The following is a 19,420-nucleotide window of genomic DNA, read 5'->3' on the forward strand; positions in this document are numbered from 1 at the left end:
CACATTCATTATTATTTATTTATTTATTACAGGTACTTGTATAGTGCCATCAATTTATGCAGCACTTTACATATATTGTACATTCACATCAATCCCTGCCCTCAAGGAGCTTACAATCTAAAGGCCTGCTCCTACAAATGTTGTCATCACTGCAGATGAAAAATGAACTTCAATTAGACCCCACTAACCATTAGAAAATTGAACAAATGTTGTTAAAATGAATGTTTTGAAATCAATTTCTACAATTGTGTGGCCAGCTTAAAGCACATACTGGGAAAGAGGTGGGGTGAGGAGTCATCCATACTCAAAGCTGGGTTTTGTTTCCTCTAAAAATAAGCTGGTGAGATCACCAAGATACCTTCTGTTTATTTAGCAAGGTATGGAGCAATGTACACAGTCCAGGGACCCTTAACAACCAACCAGCAATCATTTTTATCATTCTGACTGCTACAAATTGATTCAGTTTGTTAAGGCCTTATCATTGTTAGCCTTTCTACTGCCCAACTGCTTGTCTCTACACAGAATTTAGTTTAAAAAAACCCAGCAAGAGTAGCAGATGCACCAAAGACTACCCATCCCCCTCAAAGTACACAGAACACAAGGAGCACTGGCTTCAACATGGTCTAACGTATATGTTACATTGCAGCTAAACCGACCTCCACAAAAACAACAGACAGATCTGTGGAGTCTTTTCATTCTATGTTACCAGTTTGGTTACTATGTTAACAACACGATAATGGTGGCCATATATGTACGGGCCCCCGGCCCTAGAGATGAAAGGTTCCATTGTCAGTTATTTTTAAAACACATAATTAGTAAGATTTTCATTATGGCCAGAACAGTATGTTTTTGCCTCCTGATGAACAATGAATTCAGTGAAGGCATGCTTCCTTTCTCTTGGTCAAGTGCTGTTTTCCAGTTTTGCTCTAAAACATGACCGGAACCTTGTACAACATCCACAAAAAAGACTACAAATGTTTGCCACTTTATTATCCTCATCGTCACCTGATGGATGCACTAAATATCCAGGTTTTCTTCCCCTTCCATACTAAATTGGCAACAAAATGTCTGTTTGCCTTATTATTTATGGGGGTTTTTTTGTCAGCCCTAACCTCTGTCTGACCTCTCCATTGCTGTGAAGCCTCTTGGGATATGTACGGCACATAGTACCAGATGCATCACTTTCAATCGCAGAAGCTAGAGGAGGGCTGGCCTGGTGCACATCATCAAGCTGCCGAAATCTGCAAGAGGAACCCAGCACCTGAAGACATCAGAAGAAAATATGACTGCACAGCACACTGGCTGTAACAGTGGCATAGCTGGTCACAGCAGGACAGTGTGTGGACCAAATTACCTCTTTAACCTCTTCACGCCGGCCGCACGCAAATGTGCGGCTTCCTGGTGTCTGGGCCTTAACGCCGAGCGGCCGCACATTTGCGTGCAATTAACAAAAACATATGTGCTGAGAGTGCGCGCCCTGCGCACTCCCAGTACACATGTCCAGTACTCATGGAAAGGTCCCAATCGCCTCTTTCGATCTGGACCTTTTCCGATCGTGACCACCGTGACACCAAATCATGGCTTTCACATGACCTTAAAACCCCGCCCCGCATCCTGACTTCTGAAACCCTTAAAGGGCCGGGAAGCACTGGTACCAAGGGGTTAAGGCTCCATTCACATCTAGGCATTTTGTATCTTGGGCAGAATCACCACAATTCTACCCGAAATCCCAAAACGCTCTGCAAAACTGACAAATTACACCATACTTGTTCAGGTGCCGTTCATTTTCAATGGCACCTAAACACGGGTGTGATTCTACAGCAATCGCAGCAAACCGCACCAAGCAAAGCTTGTCTCCCAAAATGGAGCAGGAGCTTCTTTTGGGGGTGACAAAGGTTTGCCCAATTGAAATCTCTAGATATGGTTCGTATTATTTGCAGTACTTCTTGACATTTTCCGAGGCAAAATTAAACCTGCAATGTATGGCTGTTTCTGGTAGTTTTGAGTCGCAAGTGAAGTCTCAGTCTACAGTCCACTAGAATGTATAGGGCTCACACTACAGTACTTCTTGACATTTTCCGAGGCAAAATTAAACCTGCAATGTATAGCTGTTTCTGGTAGTTTTGAGTCGCAAGTGTAGTCTCAGTCTACAATCCACTAGAATAAATAGGGCCCACACTACAGTACTTCTTGACATTTTCCGAGGCAAAATTAAACCTGCAATGTATGGCTGTTTCTGGTAGTTTTGAGTCACAAGTGAGGTCTCAGTCTACAGTCCACTAGAATAAATAGGGCCCACACTACAGTACTTCTTGACATTTTCCGAGGCAAAATTAAACCTGCAATGTATAGGTGTTTCTGGTAGTTTTGAGTCACAAGTGTAGTCTCAGTCTACAGTCCACTAGAATGTATAGGGCCCACACTACAGTACTTCTTGACATTTTCCGAGGCAAAATTAAACCTGCAATGTATGGCTGTTTCTGGTAGTTTTAAATCGCAAGTGAGGTCTCATTCTACAGTCCACTAGAATAAATAGGGCCCGCACTAAAGTACTTCTTGATATTTTCCGAGGCAAAAATAAACCTGCAATGTATAGGTGTTTCTGGTAGTTTTGAGTCGCAAGTGAGGTCTCAGTCTACAGTCCACTAGAATGTATAGGGCCCACACTACAGTACTTCTTGACATTTTCCGAGGCAAAATTAAACCTGCAATGTATAGGTGTTTCTGGTAGTTTTGAGTCACAAGTGTAGTCTCAGTCTACAGTCCACTAGAATGTATAGGGCCCACACTACAGTACTTCTTGACATTTTCCGAGGCAAAATTAAACCTGCAATGTATGGCTGTTTCTGGTAGTTTTGAGTCGCAAGTGAGGTCTCAGTCTACAGTCCACTAGAATGTATAGGGCCCACACTACAGTACTTCTTGACATTTTCCGAGGCAAAATTAAACCTGCAATGTATGGCTGTTTCTGGTAGTTTTGAGTCGCAAGTGAGGTCTCAGTCTACAGTCCACTAGAATGTATAGGGCCCACACTACAGTACTTCTTGACATTTTCCGAGGCAAAATTAAACCTGCAATGCATAAGTGTTTCTTATAGTTTTAAGTCACAAGTGAGGTCTCATTCTACAGTCCACTAGAATGTATAGAACCCACACTACAATACCTCTTGACATTTTCCGAGGCAAAATTAAACCTGCAATGTATGGCTGTTTCTGGTAGTTTTGAGTCACAAGTGAGGTCTCATTGTACAGTCCACTAGAATGTATAGGACCCACACTGAGTGTAACACAAAACACATAGACTTACCTTTCGGTAAATAGCAAATATTGTCCCAATTGATGCTAAGCAGTCAATGTTGGATGAACCATCAAGGGGATCAAAGCAAACAATGTATTTCCCCTGTAAAAAGCAACAGATAATTAGAGCTCTAAAAATCATACTTTGGACAGAAACAAAGTTGCACATAAATGTATATAAGCACCGTGTCATAGTCTTTTGTATTTTAGAGTAAGGAGCAGAAAGCCATACATGGTGAAAAACATGCATATCTCAGCCTGTAAAATCAATGACAGGCTGCGGCTGTACGCTGGTAACCACACATCCTAATGTTCACTTGCATACAGGGACAAATGTGCACCCCTGGGCACAAACAGTTTACATTCAGAGCTGCTTGTCCATCTCTAAACACTCAGATGTACAGTTACCAGCATACAGCCACAGCCCTTCACTGATTTGTACAGGTGGCCTTACGTAAATACTCATCACTCCTGTGTGCATAGACGTGCTAATTTTTTCTCTGTGTATGGTTGTCCCTGGCCCTGGCCCCTGCTCCTGAGAGCTTACATTCCAATAGGGAGGGGCAAGTGGGACAAAAGTTGCCTGTATAGTGTGACCAGGGCATTTTTTTCTCTACAAGGTGCTGCATGCAGGCAGCCCATTGAAGTCTATTAGAATGCACGGTTGTATGGATGCAGCCATTCATCATAATGTGAAAGGTGTTTGGTTGTGATTGAAGGCCACTCACCCACACCTGCATGCTTGTCACTTTAGGACAAGCGACTGTGTCCATGCAACTACATGGACAAAACAACTTCAATAGGCTGCCTGCACACAGCATTCAAAAAAGAGGGGTTTGTGAAAAGAGATTCACAGAAAAGCGGCTACATAATGAATAGAACGTGACACTCAGAAAATTTCCAAAAATTATGCTTTATTACACATATATAGATATGACATATGGGCATATGCCCTGGTTTACCATCACCTCAGTATGAGACAATAACACACAGACCTAAAACCATATAAAATGACATCAAGACCTGCACACAGCACCTTGTAAAAAGAAAATGGCCTGGTCACACTATACAGTGCAAACAATTGGCCACTAGCCCAATCCATAACTGGCCGTCACAGCAAGGAGCACACGAAAGGGTGATGCATGCCAAACAACAAAGGAGAAAAATTCCCAGATCAACTTACTGACCAGCCTGCAACCAACTGAATTTTCCTGTCTAACAGTTTGATTTAAAAACAGGGGTTTAGTTTTCACACTAATTTGCAAATACATGCCTAAGCTGCAGAGCCTCTTCACTGCACCCCAATATTCTGCAGCCTAAAGCCTAACTCTGTAAGTTTTGAGAGCCTCCATAGCATAAGCACATGTATCATAATGGATAGACTGAGGGCAGGTGGCCCTGGAGGGAGCCCACCCCTCCTTAAAGGGGAGCACCCAGAATTAGCACAATGGCAGGCAAGATGTCCAGTGCATCCCCTCACCAGCACACCAACAGCACAAACAATTGGCCACTGCCCCAATCCATAACTGGCCTTCACAGCAAGGAGCACACAAAAGGGTGACACATGCCAAACAACAAAAGAGAAAAATTTCCAGCTCAACTTACCGATAAGCCTGCAACATTCATCCCACCTGCCCCCATCCCACATTAGATTGTGAGCTCTCCTAACCCTCTTGTAATTAATTGTATTGTAACTGTACTGTCTTTCTTTATATTGCAAAGTGCTGTGCAAACTGTTGGAGCTATATAAATCCTGAATAATAATAATAATAATAATAATAATAATAATAAAATCATTATCATTGCCCCATGAATGTGGCCTAATAGATACAAGCAATCACTTGAGATAAAATAAATGTATATATTCAAGCTGGATTTATGACATTGCAATAAAAGCAAATAATGTGTATTGGTTTTATAACCTGTGTGATTAGTAAAGAATTGAAATGCAGCTAATACATGACACCATAAGTTACTTGCTCTTATCTTCATAGTTCCCTCTTGCCACAATGATTCATCAGTGGAGCCCCAGGAAAATTGCTTTATACTCTTAGACTGCAAGTTCTAACGAGCAGCGCCCTCTGTTTCCTCTTGTACCAATTTGTATTGTAACTGTAATGTCTACCTTCATTTTGTAAAACACTGCTATATAAATCCTGTATAATAATAATATAATAATAATAATATCTGGGCACAGGTCATACACTCCTGCCTCCCACCATGCAATGTTTGGTACCAGATGGGCAACTAGCAAGGCCCAAGCAATTTCATATGGAAAGCAAGGTGTGCCCATAAATCCACAAAGTCGGTATCTGCATAGGATTTTCAAGGGCTGTGAAACTTTAGGTGTCTGCCTTTCAGGAACAATGTTAATTTGCCTTCTTCATACATATGCTCACTTTAAAATGCACAAGACCACATAGATAGATGATGGTGTAAATAATAAAATCAAATATTTGAGAAAATAATTGTAAGCTCCAAGGAGCAGGGCCCTCCTATCCCTCTTGTATTGAACTGTATTGTTGCTGTATTGTCTCCCATTATATTGTAAAGTGCTGAACAAACTGTTGGTGCTATATAAATCCTGTATTATAATAAGAATAATAATAAGAATAAATAATAGTCTTCAGATTACATTAGGTTTTACACAAATATAATGATCCTTTTCAGTCATTCAACTTATTTTTAATTTTCACTGGACTGGATAACCTAAAAAAAGAATCCTTATCCTATGTACACTGAGCCTATTACCTGCTAAAGCAATGGCGCCACCTCCTGGTTTTGTTTAATAATGTGCACTGGCAAAACCTGAACACATAATTCTTCTCCAGCAGTGAAGTTTAGGATTTAACAATTGGCCCCATTAAAACATTACCTTCAGGGCTTATAGTTATATAAAGCCCGTACACACGATGAGAATATAGGACAAATGAAGGTCCTTTTTTTTTTTCATGCTAGAAAGTGAAAAGGTAACTAAAGTTACGAAAATTCATATAGACAGAATAAAAATTCGGAAGTGATGAAATGTATTTGTATTGTATTTTTGTGCTGATTAAATGAAAATGGTATAATTTGGTATTGTACGAGAAACATTTTCATGCTTGTCCCTTCAAATAATTTTGGACGAAAGCTGTGTACTAAGGTTCAGATTATTATACGATTGCTTTGAAAGCGGTATTTTTCATGTGATTTTCTGATCCTGTGTACTAGGCTTTAGGAATAAACCCCTTATTTGGATTTATGCTTCCCAAAAACTGAAAATTTTAGTGTTTCTATAGCAAAACTTTCTGTTAGTTTTGGGAATGATTACAGCATTTAATTTTTTGCCTGTACCTTTGCTTGTGTATTGTTGGGGAGATTTACTTTCTCTATTGTTTTGGTGGACAATGTCAACAGCAGGGGCGGACTAACCATTTGGAAACTCAGGCCCCATGAGTTGTCAGTCCACCCCTGGTCAACAGCACAGAAAGTGATGGGAATCCAAAAGTTTACAAGAGGATTTCCCCTTATTTGAAGATAATTTTTCACACTTCCTTAGCCTTTGGGACATGAAGTGAAGGAAAAATTTCCCTAACAGGATGCAGACAACAAAATAAAATCTCTATTCTATCCACATGAGACAACGCATAATATTGCATGTGATAGCGTGCAAAGAGGAGTATGAATGGGCTGTGGCACAGCTCATGTCCCTGATATGTGGGTCCTTGGATCTCTGCTGTGGCTTTTACCCCTCCCCCCCCCCCCCCAGTGTAGCACAGCCATTGCATTGAAACTGGTATTTTGCAGTTAACAGGGAGAACATGCTGAATTTGTGATATAAGTGAAATATACTGTAGCTTTCACTGCAGGGAACATGCCATTTTTAATGCAGCAGCAAATATGCGAAGTGAAGTGAACCTGTGTCCAGACAGTGGAGTTTATTTACTAAAGCTGTAACGTGTAAAATCATGCTCACTGCTGCATAGAAACCAATTGACTTCCAGGTTTTATTGCCAAAGCTTAATTGAACAAGCTGAGGTTAAAAGCTGATTGGTTTATATGCAGAATTGAGCCTGATTTTGCACTTTCCAGCTTTAGTAAATAAACCCTAATGCAATCTAGAATATTTACATATTCAGAACAAGCAGTAAAAGCTCTTTGAAACAAACCATCATTTATCTCTGTATCTGTAGCTATTGTGGAGAAACTGATCTTCAAAGTTTACAACAGAGGCACTGAAATCTTGGCAGTCTACTAGTCTTCTGATGTAAACAAACAGCAAGTGTTTGTAAACTGTTACAAACTAGCAGATGCTGGACTTTAGAGTCTTGCTTTGGTCTTTGGGATTGAGTCACTTGACATTACAAGCATTTAGAGAGGGCAGGGATAACGTGCTTTAATGCTCTGTTGCTGATTGATAATAGTATGTGAATACTTTAATATCCATAATTTTGGGCAGAAGTGCACTTTAAAAATCTATTTTCTCATACAGGTGCTGTATATATTGTTGCTTTATATTGGACATTATATTTAGGCAGTGAAATATAACATTTCCTTTACTCCTAATAAAGGAAAAATTACTACATTCTGTACTGTAATACATTAGTAACCATTCACTGTTTTGTCAGTGTGGTTCCATACTAAATGTTTACTAAAAATGACAGTGTTTGCAAAGTTTTAAAGAACTTGTTTTATGACTCAGAATTTATCACAGACCATACAAATCCAGTGCTGGCCCATAACAAGGTCCCTAAATAGATTGGATAGTCCGAATTAAATGGGTAAGAGAATTGAAGGCATATTGTAAGCAATGGTTAGCTTGTATTATTATTATTATACAGGATTTATATAGTGCCAACAGTTTGCGCAGCGCCTTACAAAATGAAGGTAGACAGTTACAATAGAATTTGGTACAAGAGGAAACAGAGGGCCCTGCTCGTTAGAGCTTACAATCTAGGAGGAGGGGTTGAGAGATACAAAAGGTAATAGCTGTGGGGGGATGAGCTGATAGAGGAAATAAAAGGCAGTTTACTAGTCAGAAGCAGGATAGGCTTCTTTAAAGAGAAAGGTTTTCAGGGATCGTCTAAAGGTGGATAGATTAGGAGATAGCCGGACAGATTGGGGTAGGGAGTTCCATAGGATGGGAGAAGATCGGGAGAAGTCCTGGAGACATGCATGGGAGGAGGTGACACAGGAACTAGAGAGCAGAAGGTCTTGGGAGGATCGAAGAGAGCGGTTTGGTTGTAATTGCCTGTCTGCAGTCTACAGACTTACATAGTTCAAAGGCCTTGAAGTGCATCTATACTCAAAACTTTTTTTTTTATAAGTTTTGTATAGAACAGGGAAAGGGTAGAACCCCTGTCAGGTGTCACTACTATCTGTGGCTCCGTTAGAGGGATTCCCCTCACTTTCTGGGGACAACCGTTTATCAGACAGCAAGTGAGCGAGAATCTGCAAGAGGGAAACAAAAAATAATAAAAAGAGGATTTAGCATTTCCCTACTCACACTCCAAAGACATGCTGGTCGGTTAATTGTCTCCTGTCTATATTGGCCCTAGTATGTGTATGTACGAATGTAAGTTAGGGACCTTAGATTGTACACCCCTTGAGGGTTAGGGACTGATATGAATGTACAATATATGTATGTAAAGCGCTCTGTAAATTGACAGCGCTATATAAGTAAATAAACTTTAAAAAAAATCATTTTACTTCTGTGTGTGTTGCTGTTAGAGAGATATTCCCTCACTTCCTTTTCTGGGGACAACCTTTTCCTACTGGACAGGAAGTGAAGGGCTTTCTCTGACGGAGCCTCCAAATGCAATAAAACAAGACAGGACTTCTAATCCTTCCTCATGCTATCAAAAAAAAATTCAAAGCTGTTTAATAGAGATACACTTTACATTTTATCTACCAGTACAGTTTATTGTGTTGAGAAATGCATTGCTCCCCCAAGCCTCCAAAGAATAGGTTTGAACAGAAACATCACCATGAAGAGCAGAAATTGTACATAAATAAATGCCATTTCATATGGAAATGGTGTGTTTTTGTTGTCCTGGGAGAGACACAAGGACATGTGCTACTAAACTCTTGTTGGGTACATCACAAACTGGTGTTGTTTCTGATGAGTGAATGGTTCAGATACCAGCTACAGGCTGTTGGACTGGATATGCAGGCCTTTCCTTGGTGTAAATTATTACTTGCAAGAGGCAAGTGGCCACTTCAGGAACCAGCGTCTAAACTTGCTGCAACCCATTTCTGTGACTCAGATAGATAGGACTCCAGTCTCTGCATATAATAAACACACATAGCACTTGTTCCTCTGAGTCAAAGTAAGTGTTAACCTATGGTTATAGGTGTGGTTTTCACAGTGTTTAACAACTGGAGAGCACATTGCACCAATATGTTAAAATGTATTGCTCAGTACTGTGAATGGAATTAAATGGAATCTGCTTTGAAGGAAAACACCTGTCTGAGAAATGTTAATGCTCTATGGGCAATGGCATTGATCTGACTATCAGATCGCTGATTAGATCCAGGGTGGTGATAACACTTTTATTGACAATAAATAAGTCACACTGGCATGGCCTGGAATTCAAAAATACAGCTGCATGTGAGGGTAATGGTCATTTTTCAAACTAATATGTATTCCCATTAAAAATTCCCAAGAGAACGATGGAGGTTGCCATTCTGACCTCTCCTTGATTGTTAGTTATGCTGATGTTTTGGCTTCAGTATCTGGGGAGTAACTGACTCAGATTACAGAGAGGGATTCTGATATTCCTTTGAATTGGCAATCTGCTTGTTTTGGGTCAGTGACTCAGAAATGTAAAAGCCAGGCACAGCTCAAAAAATTTTCAGGAGGCCAGTAGTGGTAGCCTCCATATTTCTAACACGAAAGGTATTGTATAAGAAAGGTTGTATTTAAGCATTCAAGATGATATTCAAGTTTTATTTTTTATAATTACATAGTGTACGGTGTTCTGGAAGGTCTTTTATAAGTGATTTTTCCCATACTTGTTCTTGGCCAAAGTATGTCAGGAATCATAGTCGGCATTAACACACAACATACTCCTCAAGTACAGGGATATAGGCAGGTTTGAAAACATCCCGTTCACACTTGCGAATGGTGCCATTTGGGACTATCTATGGGAGATCCAGCAGGGATTCCATGTGGGTGGCACCATTGAAAGCAATGGGGGGTTGACACTCCCGCAGCTATTTGCAACTGATCACATATGCAGTGATTATCTGTGGATGATCAGCCCTGGATGCAGACAGTTCGGCCCTGATTCACTAAGATGTGAGTGTAATAGCAGAGACTGACCATTCAGGCAGACTCCGGTCAATCAATCAGTCGTCTGACCAGCGTCTAGCAAGCTCATTGACGAGCGTCTATTGACTACTTTGCTATCACTGGCACATTTTTAGGTGCAATACCGGATATGTTCGCTAGATGGCGCACAAGCGCGGGCTTTATTTACATTGGCGTTTTCATGATGGCAAAAGAATTCTTAGAATGTTATAAATACACCTGTACACCTGTATTAGAATTTTCTATTTTCTTCTATTTATTTTCTTGCTGTGTCTCCAAAATGATCAGGAAACTAATGCATTTACTAATGAATGTCATACATTCTGTACTCAAATGTTAAACATTTACACACTTATATCTCAAATAATTTATATACTTCTAATTTCCCAATATAATTATATATCTTCATTCTCTTTAATCACGTAACTATTCTATGGTAAAGACAAGTGCAGCGCTATAAATGCATGTGATCAATAATGAACGCATGTAAAAACCAAAAAGTGCAAAGAATTGCAACAATGATGTAATATTGTAAATGGTGCTAAAATAAGTTCATAGAATCATTCCTGAATAATGGAATGTCCTTGGTGTGAGAGTACCAACTCAGAGAGTGCCTATGAATGGCACGTGTGGTCTCTCCGTGACGGACAGTAGTGCATGAACTTGTGAAAGGTAAACCACCCTTGGGACTGGTCTACACTCTCCAGAACAAAAGTATTAATGTGTATGGGTTATACACATCACACATCTGGGGGTGCAGCGGTATGCTGGCAGTTATGGGTTAGTCATCCAGCTCCATCCATCCATCCATCAGGGTGGGTGCCCAAATGGTCCTGGGGAGGAATTAGCTCAGCCACAGGAGCCAGAAAGGTGCTCAATAGTGTAGTACACTGTCACAGGGGTGGATGACCTTTCACGAGTTCATGCACTACTGTTCGTGGTTATATTTATCTTGTGTAATACCATTTTAGTAGTCTATATAATTTGACCAGCGCTCACTCTATCATTTTCAAACAATGGAACTATTCTACATTATAGCTCAAACTGTGTCTCCCACAGTGGTTTAGTGGTTAGAGCTCAGAACTTACAGCACTTGGGTCATGGGTTCTAATCCCGGTCATGGCTACATCCTAAAAAATGGAGATCAATTTTCTGGGTTGTGTCAGTGCCAGGAATATTGATCAAACAATTATGATTTTGCCTAATGACTAGAAAGTGGATGAATGTACTCTTCTGCCAATTAGGAAATGTGCCATTTTCATGCCGTGTATATTTCATTGTAACATTTTTCTCTTTTAAATCTGTCTCCTTATACAACTTGACCCCCTCCCCCACCCCGCCATCACCTGTCCCATATGCAAATCTATGGATCACCGCCCCACTCTTTAACTATCTATTTACTGATCAAGTGAATGTGTCTCATTTTCTATCAGCTACAGCTCAGATCTCACATTATTATACAATTGCTGATTGTATCTCACCACTAGTCTGATTGAATTCACAATTCCTGGTCAGTCCCGTTCCCTGACCTCTAATAACCTTTAGGGCCAGTTCACACTACATGTGTTTCAGTTGCTTTTTCGGCATCACAAACGCACAGAAAGAAGGTTATATGGTTGTCAATGTCATAGTTCACATCAGCGCTTGCATTTTCAGTGCATTGCAGGTGCTGTAAACAAAGTTGACCACGCTGCATTGTTTCTGCACAGAACTGTACTGGAACACATTGAAACGTCCTTGAATGTACTAAAACGCACATGTCCCTAACTACATTGAATACAAAGAAAATAGAAAAAAATAAGTGGAAGGGATATAAAAATGCAATGTAAACATGTCCAAAACGCATTCAAAATGTACTGGAACACACTAAACATGCATGCCAAAAGGGCATGAAAAAAACCCATCAGGAACACATCTAGACTGTTTCTATAGTGTGAACCAGCCCTTAGGACTTGTTCACACCATTGGTGGTGCAGAAACGCATGCAAGAACACACATTTTCCAGCACAGCAAAGAAATGCAATGCCCTATGTAGATGTGCGCAGGTACCATGATGAAAACGTTGTTGCACCTACACACGTCTATTAAAAACAGCCCCATTCACAGCCACAAATACGCATGGCACCACACTACTGTGCGGTTAGGTGCGACACACTTGGAAAATAACATAAAAATAAGCCAACATGGCTAAAACATATCTTGAAAATATGGGGACTCTGATATCCGGCGACAGTCCGTTCACGAACGAGAAGCAATTCTGCACCCCTAAAACCAACATAGAGGAAAGGGATGGTCAAATTGCTGTGCTGCTTCCAAACCACCTCTGGCATGCCAGGGTCATTATGCAGGTCCTCGATGCCAGTTCTTGCCTGCAGCCACAAAATATCCACTGGCCACGAGTGAAGGTGAGTGGAGGACGTGAAGGTGGATTTCTACCAGCTTCAACCGCAAGCAGTACCACTCCTGAAAAATGAGAGCAAATAATCATTGACACGTCATCATGACAGTCAATTCTCAGTGCAGGCTATCTAGAGTGTCTTTCCTTTTTAACCATTTCAAGAGTTCAAGGAAACATTCTTGGAGCATCTACTGTGTTTGGAAAGGCCAAAGGTCCCCCCCCTCCCCCAGGCACACTAATGCTTATGCAGACCATAGACGGGGAGAAAAACAGCCGATTTTTCTTTTAAAAAATAAAAAATTGGTTGTTCAAGCGGCCGACGTTGCCAGCAATGGTAAAAAAAAAAATCGGCCGATTTTCATCCCGTCTACAGCCGGCAAAAAGTGTCTCTGCAGAGAGCTCCGCTATTTCTTTGACAGTTCTTTGACATTTATAGCGGTTGCAACATTGTATCTATTTGTATCCATTTAGGATACAGATGTTTTTATTCGGAAACAAATAGATACAATGTTGCAACCGCTGTAAATGTCAAGGAACTGTCAAAGAAATAGCGGAGCTCTCTGCAGGGACACTTTTTGCCATACTGGAATTCCTCTCATTTTTCATCCTTCTTCTTCTTCATCATCATCCTCTTCTTCTTCTTTTTCATCATCATCCTCTTCTTCTTCATACTCTTCTTCTTCATCATCTTCATCCTCTTCTTCTTCATCCTCTTCTTCTTCATCATCTTGATCATCATCATCTTCTTCTTCTTCATCATCATCCTCTTATTCTTCTTCATCATCATCCTCCTCTTCATCATCATCATCTTCTTCTTCTTCTTCTTCTTCATCATCATCCTCTTCTTCTTCATCATCATCCTCTTCATCATCATCATCATCCTCTTCTTCTTCTTCTTCTTCATCATCCTCTTCTTCTTCTTCTTCTTCATCATCATCATCCTCTTCTTCTTCATCATCATCATCCTCTTCTTCATCATCATCATCATCATCATCATCCTCTTCTTCTTCATCATCTTCTTCATCATCATCATCCTCTTCATCATCATCCTCTTCTTCATCTTCTTCTTCTTCATCATCATCATCATCCTCTTCTTCTTCTTCTTCATCATCATCATCCTCTTCTTCTTCATCATCATCATCATCATCATCCTCTTCTTCTTCTTCATCATCATCATCCTCTTCTTCTTCATCCTCTTCTTCTTCTTCATCATCATCATCCTCTTCTTCTTCTTCATCATCATCCTCTTCTTCATCCTCTTCTTCTTTTTCTTCTTTTTGTCTTCCTCTTGCAGGTCACTGCTCATGTGCAGATTTTTTATCAGTAAAAAATCGGCCAATTTGCCCATCATTGCCGCGAAAATCGGCCGATCGGCAAATTCGGCCGTTTTTTTTTCCAACTTTACCGAAAAAAAAAATCTGCCAAAATACCGAAAAACGGCCGAACAAATAGCCCACTAACGATCCGAAAATCGGCCGATTTTATTTTCGGACGAAAAATCGGCCAATTTTCGACCCATCTATGGCCTGCATAAGATATGGTGTGGCCCTAGGGTCAATGTGTGTTTAGAATACTTCCAAAATGCACATACAAAAACACTCCATCCAAATGCATGTTGCATTTCTATAGCATGTTAAACAGAAAAAAAATGCACTTACATAATGTTAACATGCGCAAGTAAAAGTAGACAAAATCCACATCCTTTTATTCTGGCTTCACATACATGCATTGTGGTCTAACACCGCACTCCTGGGCAAATCACATGCAATTTGTGTGCGTTGCAATTAGAGACAAACATTTTGCACACCTCAAATTGCACCGCATCCGGGCCAAAAATGTGCAGGACCCTTTTTCAGGGTATGCACATGTATTGTACTGTCCAAGGCATTGCACACTAACGCATTGCACACTAAAAATGTCAAATGCGTTAGGGTGTACAGTGCATGAGTGTAAAATGCTTTAGTGTGTACAGTGCATGAGTGTAAAATGCTTTAGTGCACACTGCAGTGTACAACGCATTGCACACTGTAATACACTGTAATACCGTGTACACCCACACATTGTAGACTGTAATGCACTGTACACTCTCATGCAGGATGGAGCAACGCATTGCACACTGTGATACCGTGTACACCCACACATTGTAGACTGTAATGCACTGTACACTCTCATGCAGGATGGAGCAACGCATTGCACACTGTGATACCGTGTACACCCACACATTGTAGACTGTAATGCACTGTACACTGTCATGCAGGATGGAGCTACGCATTGCACACTGTGATACGCTGTCCACTGTCATGCAGAATCCAGCAACGCATTGCACACTGTAATACCATGTACACCAACACATTGTAGAATGTAATGCATTATACGCAGTATACATGTCCAGATATTCAAAGATTAGCCATGAAGGCCTAGCTGGTTACCTATTGGGCGACCGCAGATAGCCGAATAACGCTACACTGCATCCAGGCAGCTCTGGGAGGGTGTCATATGACATCCTGGCAGAACGCGCTCTCCGTGATTGCTGTGTCCTAAGGACACAGCTGATCACGTGATGTGGTAAAGGCCAATCACAGCGGCTTTTTACCATGTGATCAGCCATGTCCAATGACACGCTGATCACCGGGAAATGCATTTGCCGGGTCTTGGCTGCACTTTCATCACGCTATCAGAATGTGTGGAAAGTACTGCCGAGAACCAGCAGTTATCAAAGCAGGGGTCGGCCCCGATGATCAGTGCCCACCAGTGCCACCCAACAGTTCCGCCCACCTGTGGCCAGCAGTGCCACCCACCAGTGCTGCCTCATCAACGCACATCAGTGTTGCTAAATTACCAGTTTACCAAATGTTATAATATAAACAGACTTTTATTCATTATGAGCTATTTTGTGGTTTATCGAGCAAAAAGTAAAACACACAGCAGCAAGTCAATACCACCCAAAGAAAGCTCTATTTGTCTGAAAAAACTGATATAAATTTAAGATGGGTACAATGTGGCATGACCGCACAATTGTCATTCAAAGGGTAACAGTGCAGAAAGATGAAAATTGGCCAGGACAGGAAGGGGGTAGGAGTACCCAGTAGGCAAGTGGTTAATATCATTGACCCATCAATACCCAGGAGCTAATGTACAGATAAGTAGCATGTGCACCAAGTGAGATTCTGCTAGGCCCCACCCACAAAATTGCAATTACCTGTCCCTCACATGTTATAAACATGTTTGCAATGGCCACACTTACTGTACATATAAGGATCATCTCCTCAGTTGAGAACTGTGCTCTCGCCATGTCCAAATGCCAATAAGGTTATCAAAATTTTCAACCAACACAAAACCTCCAACCACTTGTCATCCACTTACACTCCCCACAACCACTTCCGGGTGCGCGCGCACGTGATGACGGACTTCCAGGATAGCCGTTCATGCGCCATGCGGACACCTGTTTGGTGCTTATTTGTTTGCAATCGCGCATTTTTATGTGCGGCTATGATAGCTTTCGCAAATGTGTGTTTCTTATTGATTTGTTTTTTTTAACCTTGGCTAATATTTGTTGCCAAAGGCCAAAAATAAACAAAGTGTGAACTATTTTATTACTGTAAATCGAATTGTAGAAAACCTGTAGCTGGCTGCACAGTGAATGTGACATTCATTAGTACATAATATTGTGGTGCAAGTGGGTTTTTTTTTTTGGTTTTGAAAAAGCCAGTTTGCACCCACTTGCATATTCACGCTCTTACAAGCTACATTTGAGCAGATTATATAAGTATACAAAAGTAACTATTAAGGTTGTTCATATATTGAACATAAAATAAACACAAAAACATCAGTCAAATATTTATTGATCAAATATATCGTCATTTATTTGGTCAGCAGGAACAAGTAGGTACAGTCAATATCTTGGTGAGTCACAAAAATAGGATTGATGTGGCAAAAATAAAACACTCCTGCTCATAAGAGCTTACAATCTAAAGATACTTCTAGTGAACTGTGTGTGCACAGGTTATAGCAGGAAACAAAGGGGAAGATGAATCAAGTAACATTTTCATGCACATAGGATTTACTTACACAATCACGTAGTATAAAGATCCATTCAAAAAAAAAAGTCTTCAGATCAAAATATCAAGAAAACAAAGCATGTGAAAAAAAAACCCTCCCACCTCTACAAATCCCCTCCCACCTCTACAAATCCCCTACACATACATTTGTCAGCAGGTTTGTCAGAAAAATGCATTGGAGTCTAAATAAGCAAGCAAAATTAAAACAAGAGCAGATTTTAAACAAAACGATTGACATGTGTGAGGCTTTCAATGCAAAGAGAAAAAACACAATCATTGTGCAATAACACACAAACACTTTACAAGGCCAAAAATATGCAAACATTTCCAGCCCACTTCCAAACACAGCCTGGGTGGTGTCTGGGGCAATTCAGCACAAAATCTCTTCTTCCCCCAAACCACTACAAGCAAGGACTTAGTCACAAACCACCCGGCCTAGTAACAGGCCAAATCACTCCCTACTGCACGTCTTTATATAAACTAGGTTGTATTTGGAGCGTGCCAAACAAGGCCCCACACCCAATGAAGCCACACCCACCACTGACCTTAGTTTGGTCAGTGAAAGTGTTTTCACCTGATGAATCCGCTTCCTACCTGCATTAACCCTTGGTATACAGGCCCCACAAATCAGAAAGATATATACAGTGAAATGTACGTGTGCAGCATACAACAGAACATTGAGCAGGGATGTGAAAGGGAACCCCAATTGGAACCGTTATTGCTACTATGGTCACAATTCCCTCCAGATTCTCGCATGAGTTAAGACAGTCACATGACCACATCTTGTATGCAATACTGAAAATGACAAATCGATTTGACTAGTATGGTGAATTTCCCATCAATTGGTAAAACACTCCAGAAATCAAACATCACCAAACATTACACTCTGGGCAAAGCTGATTTACAAATCCTGCGACTTACAGTAAAGTTGACCATTTTAATGCAATTTTCAAGACATCTGACACAGATCTCTATGCAAATTGCCACTAAAGTAGTACATGTACTACTATAGAAATCAGTGTTTGAAACGCACCCATGTGGTGACTCTAATAGCAGACAATAGGGTGCGACTTTGCAGACGATTTACAGCTTGCATGTTGTGCAAATCACATGCCATGTCCCACTCAATGTGCACGCTATTGGAGCGTTCATATTGTTGTGGTTCAAACTTGGTTGGAGCCGCAAGTAATAATAGAGTAATGAATACACTACTTTTCATGCAATTTGCTGAGAGATTGGTGTCGATTGTCTTGCAAATTGCACTTGAAATCACCATGTACCCTAACTTTGAAATCATGCAACTTCTATGCAAGTCACATGATGTGACTGTGGTGTCAATAACACCACTTAGAAATCTGCTTTAATGTGACCGGGTAGCCCCCAGTAACATTGTTTGCGATTGCCATGCAATTGGCATTACAGGCGACTTGCAAATCGTAGACCAAGTCGCACCCTATTGGCCACTGTAGGCTCTGTTCACATCCAATTGGATTGTGAACTCGTGCAACTTCACTGTAAGTTGGGCAATTGCCGCATCGGATTAGATGTGACAGTGGTGTTAGCCCCCAGTAACATTGTGTGCAATTTGCCATGCAAAGGGCAAGTTGCTGGCCATGCCAATCGCATGACAAGTCGCATCCAGGGTGTGCAATTTCAGGTGCGATTTGTGAATTGACATGGTACCTGATATTGGATATAATGAATGTGAATGTGAGTGTATTAACGTACGCCATTTGTTGCAGTGAGAGTTCAAAGGTATTTGAAGATTTTGGCCATTTATTAGCAATTTAACATCTAGACTCAAATAGAAATGGCAATGCTACACACAATTGAAAACACAACTAGTTAGTAATTCTCTAGAAAACACAGTAAAATTGGCAACTTAAACAGTAATTTTCATTTGCATATAGTGTGAACGAAGCAGGAGAATTAACAAAGGAAATAAATCTTTGAAGGCGTGCGGTCTGCTTTGCATTTGGTGGAAAAATCCATACCAGTATTTGTGACAAGTTTGATGTGTGGATTCACCAACCAAGTCTTTTCTCTCTCGCTCACTCTTCTTTGTCTCACTGGCTCGCTCTTCTCTCTCGCTCACTCTTCTGTATGTCTCTCTTTATCACTCTTCAGTATGTTTTTCTCGCTCACTCTTCTTCATCTCACTGGCTCGCTCTTCTCTCTCTCTGTCAGCTCTTTGCTTGCCAAATCCTTCACAAAAGTGGGTTGAGTGTAAACCATCATTATCAAATCTATTAGTGCTCCAGGCTCTTATCTTACCCCATTGTATGACATTCACATAAGGTGCAGCTTTGAAGGTGTTTCAACAGACAAGGCCTCATTCTAATTCACATTTTAGGGATCACTTAGACAGAAAGCAAAG

At 40.7% G+C, this 19,420-nt stretch overlaps 1 protein-coding gene across 1 annotated transcript in view; it reads right to left on the reverse strand.

The window, feature by feature from the left end:
* The window catches only part of LOC149436018 (fructose-1,6-bisphosphatase isozyme 2), a 90,035-nt gene that overhangs the window by 31,331 nt on the left and 39,284 nt on the right, over positions 1-19,420 (reverse strand). Inside the window, exon 3 of the mRNA XM_089662127.1 lies at positions 3,307-3,399. Coding sequence (XP_089518253.1) covers positions 3,307-3,399 — 93 coding nt within the window. The remainder of the gene's footprint in view (positions 1-3,306; positions 3,400-19,420) is intronic.

Source organism: Staurois parvus, unplaced genomic scaffold (assembly GCF_062004578.1).
Source record: "Staurois parvus isolate SC_StPar_1 unplaced genomic scaffold, SC_StPar_1.0 ptg001432l, whole genome shotgun sequence".
Taxonomy (NCBI): domain Eukaryota; kingdom Metazoa; phylum Chordata; class Amphibia; order Anura; family Ranidae; genus Staurois; species Staurois parvus.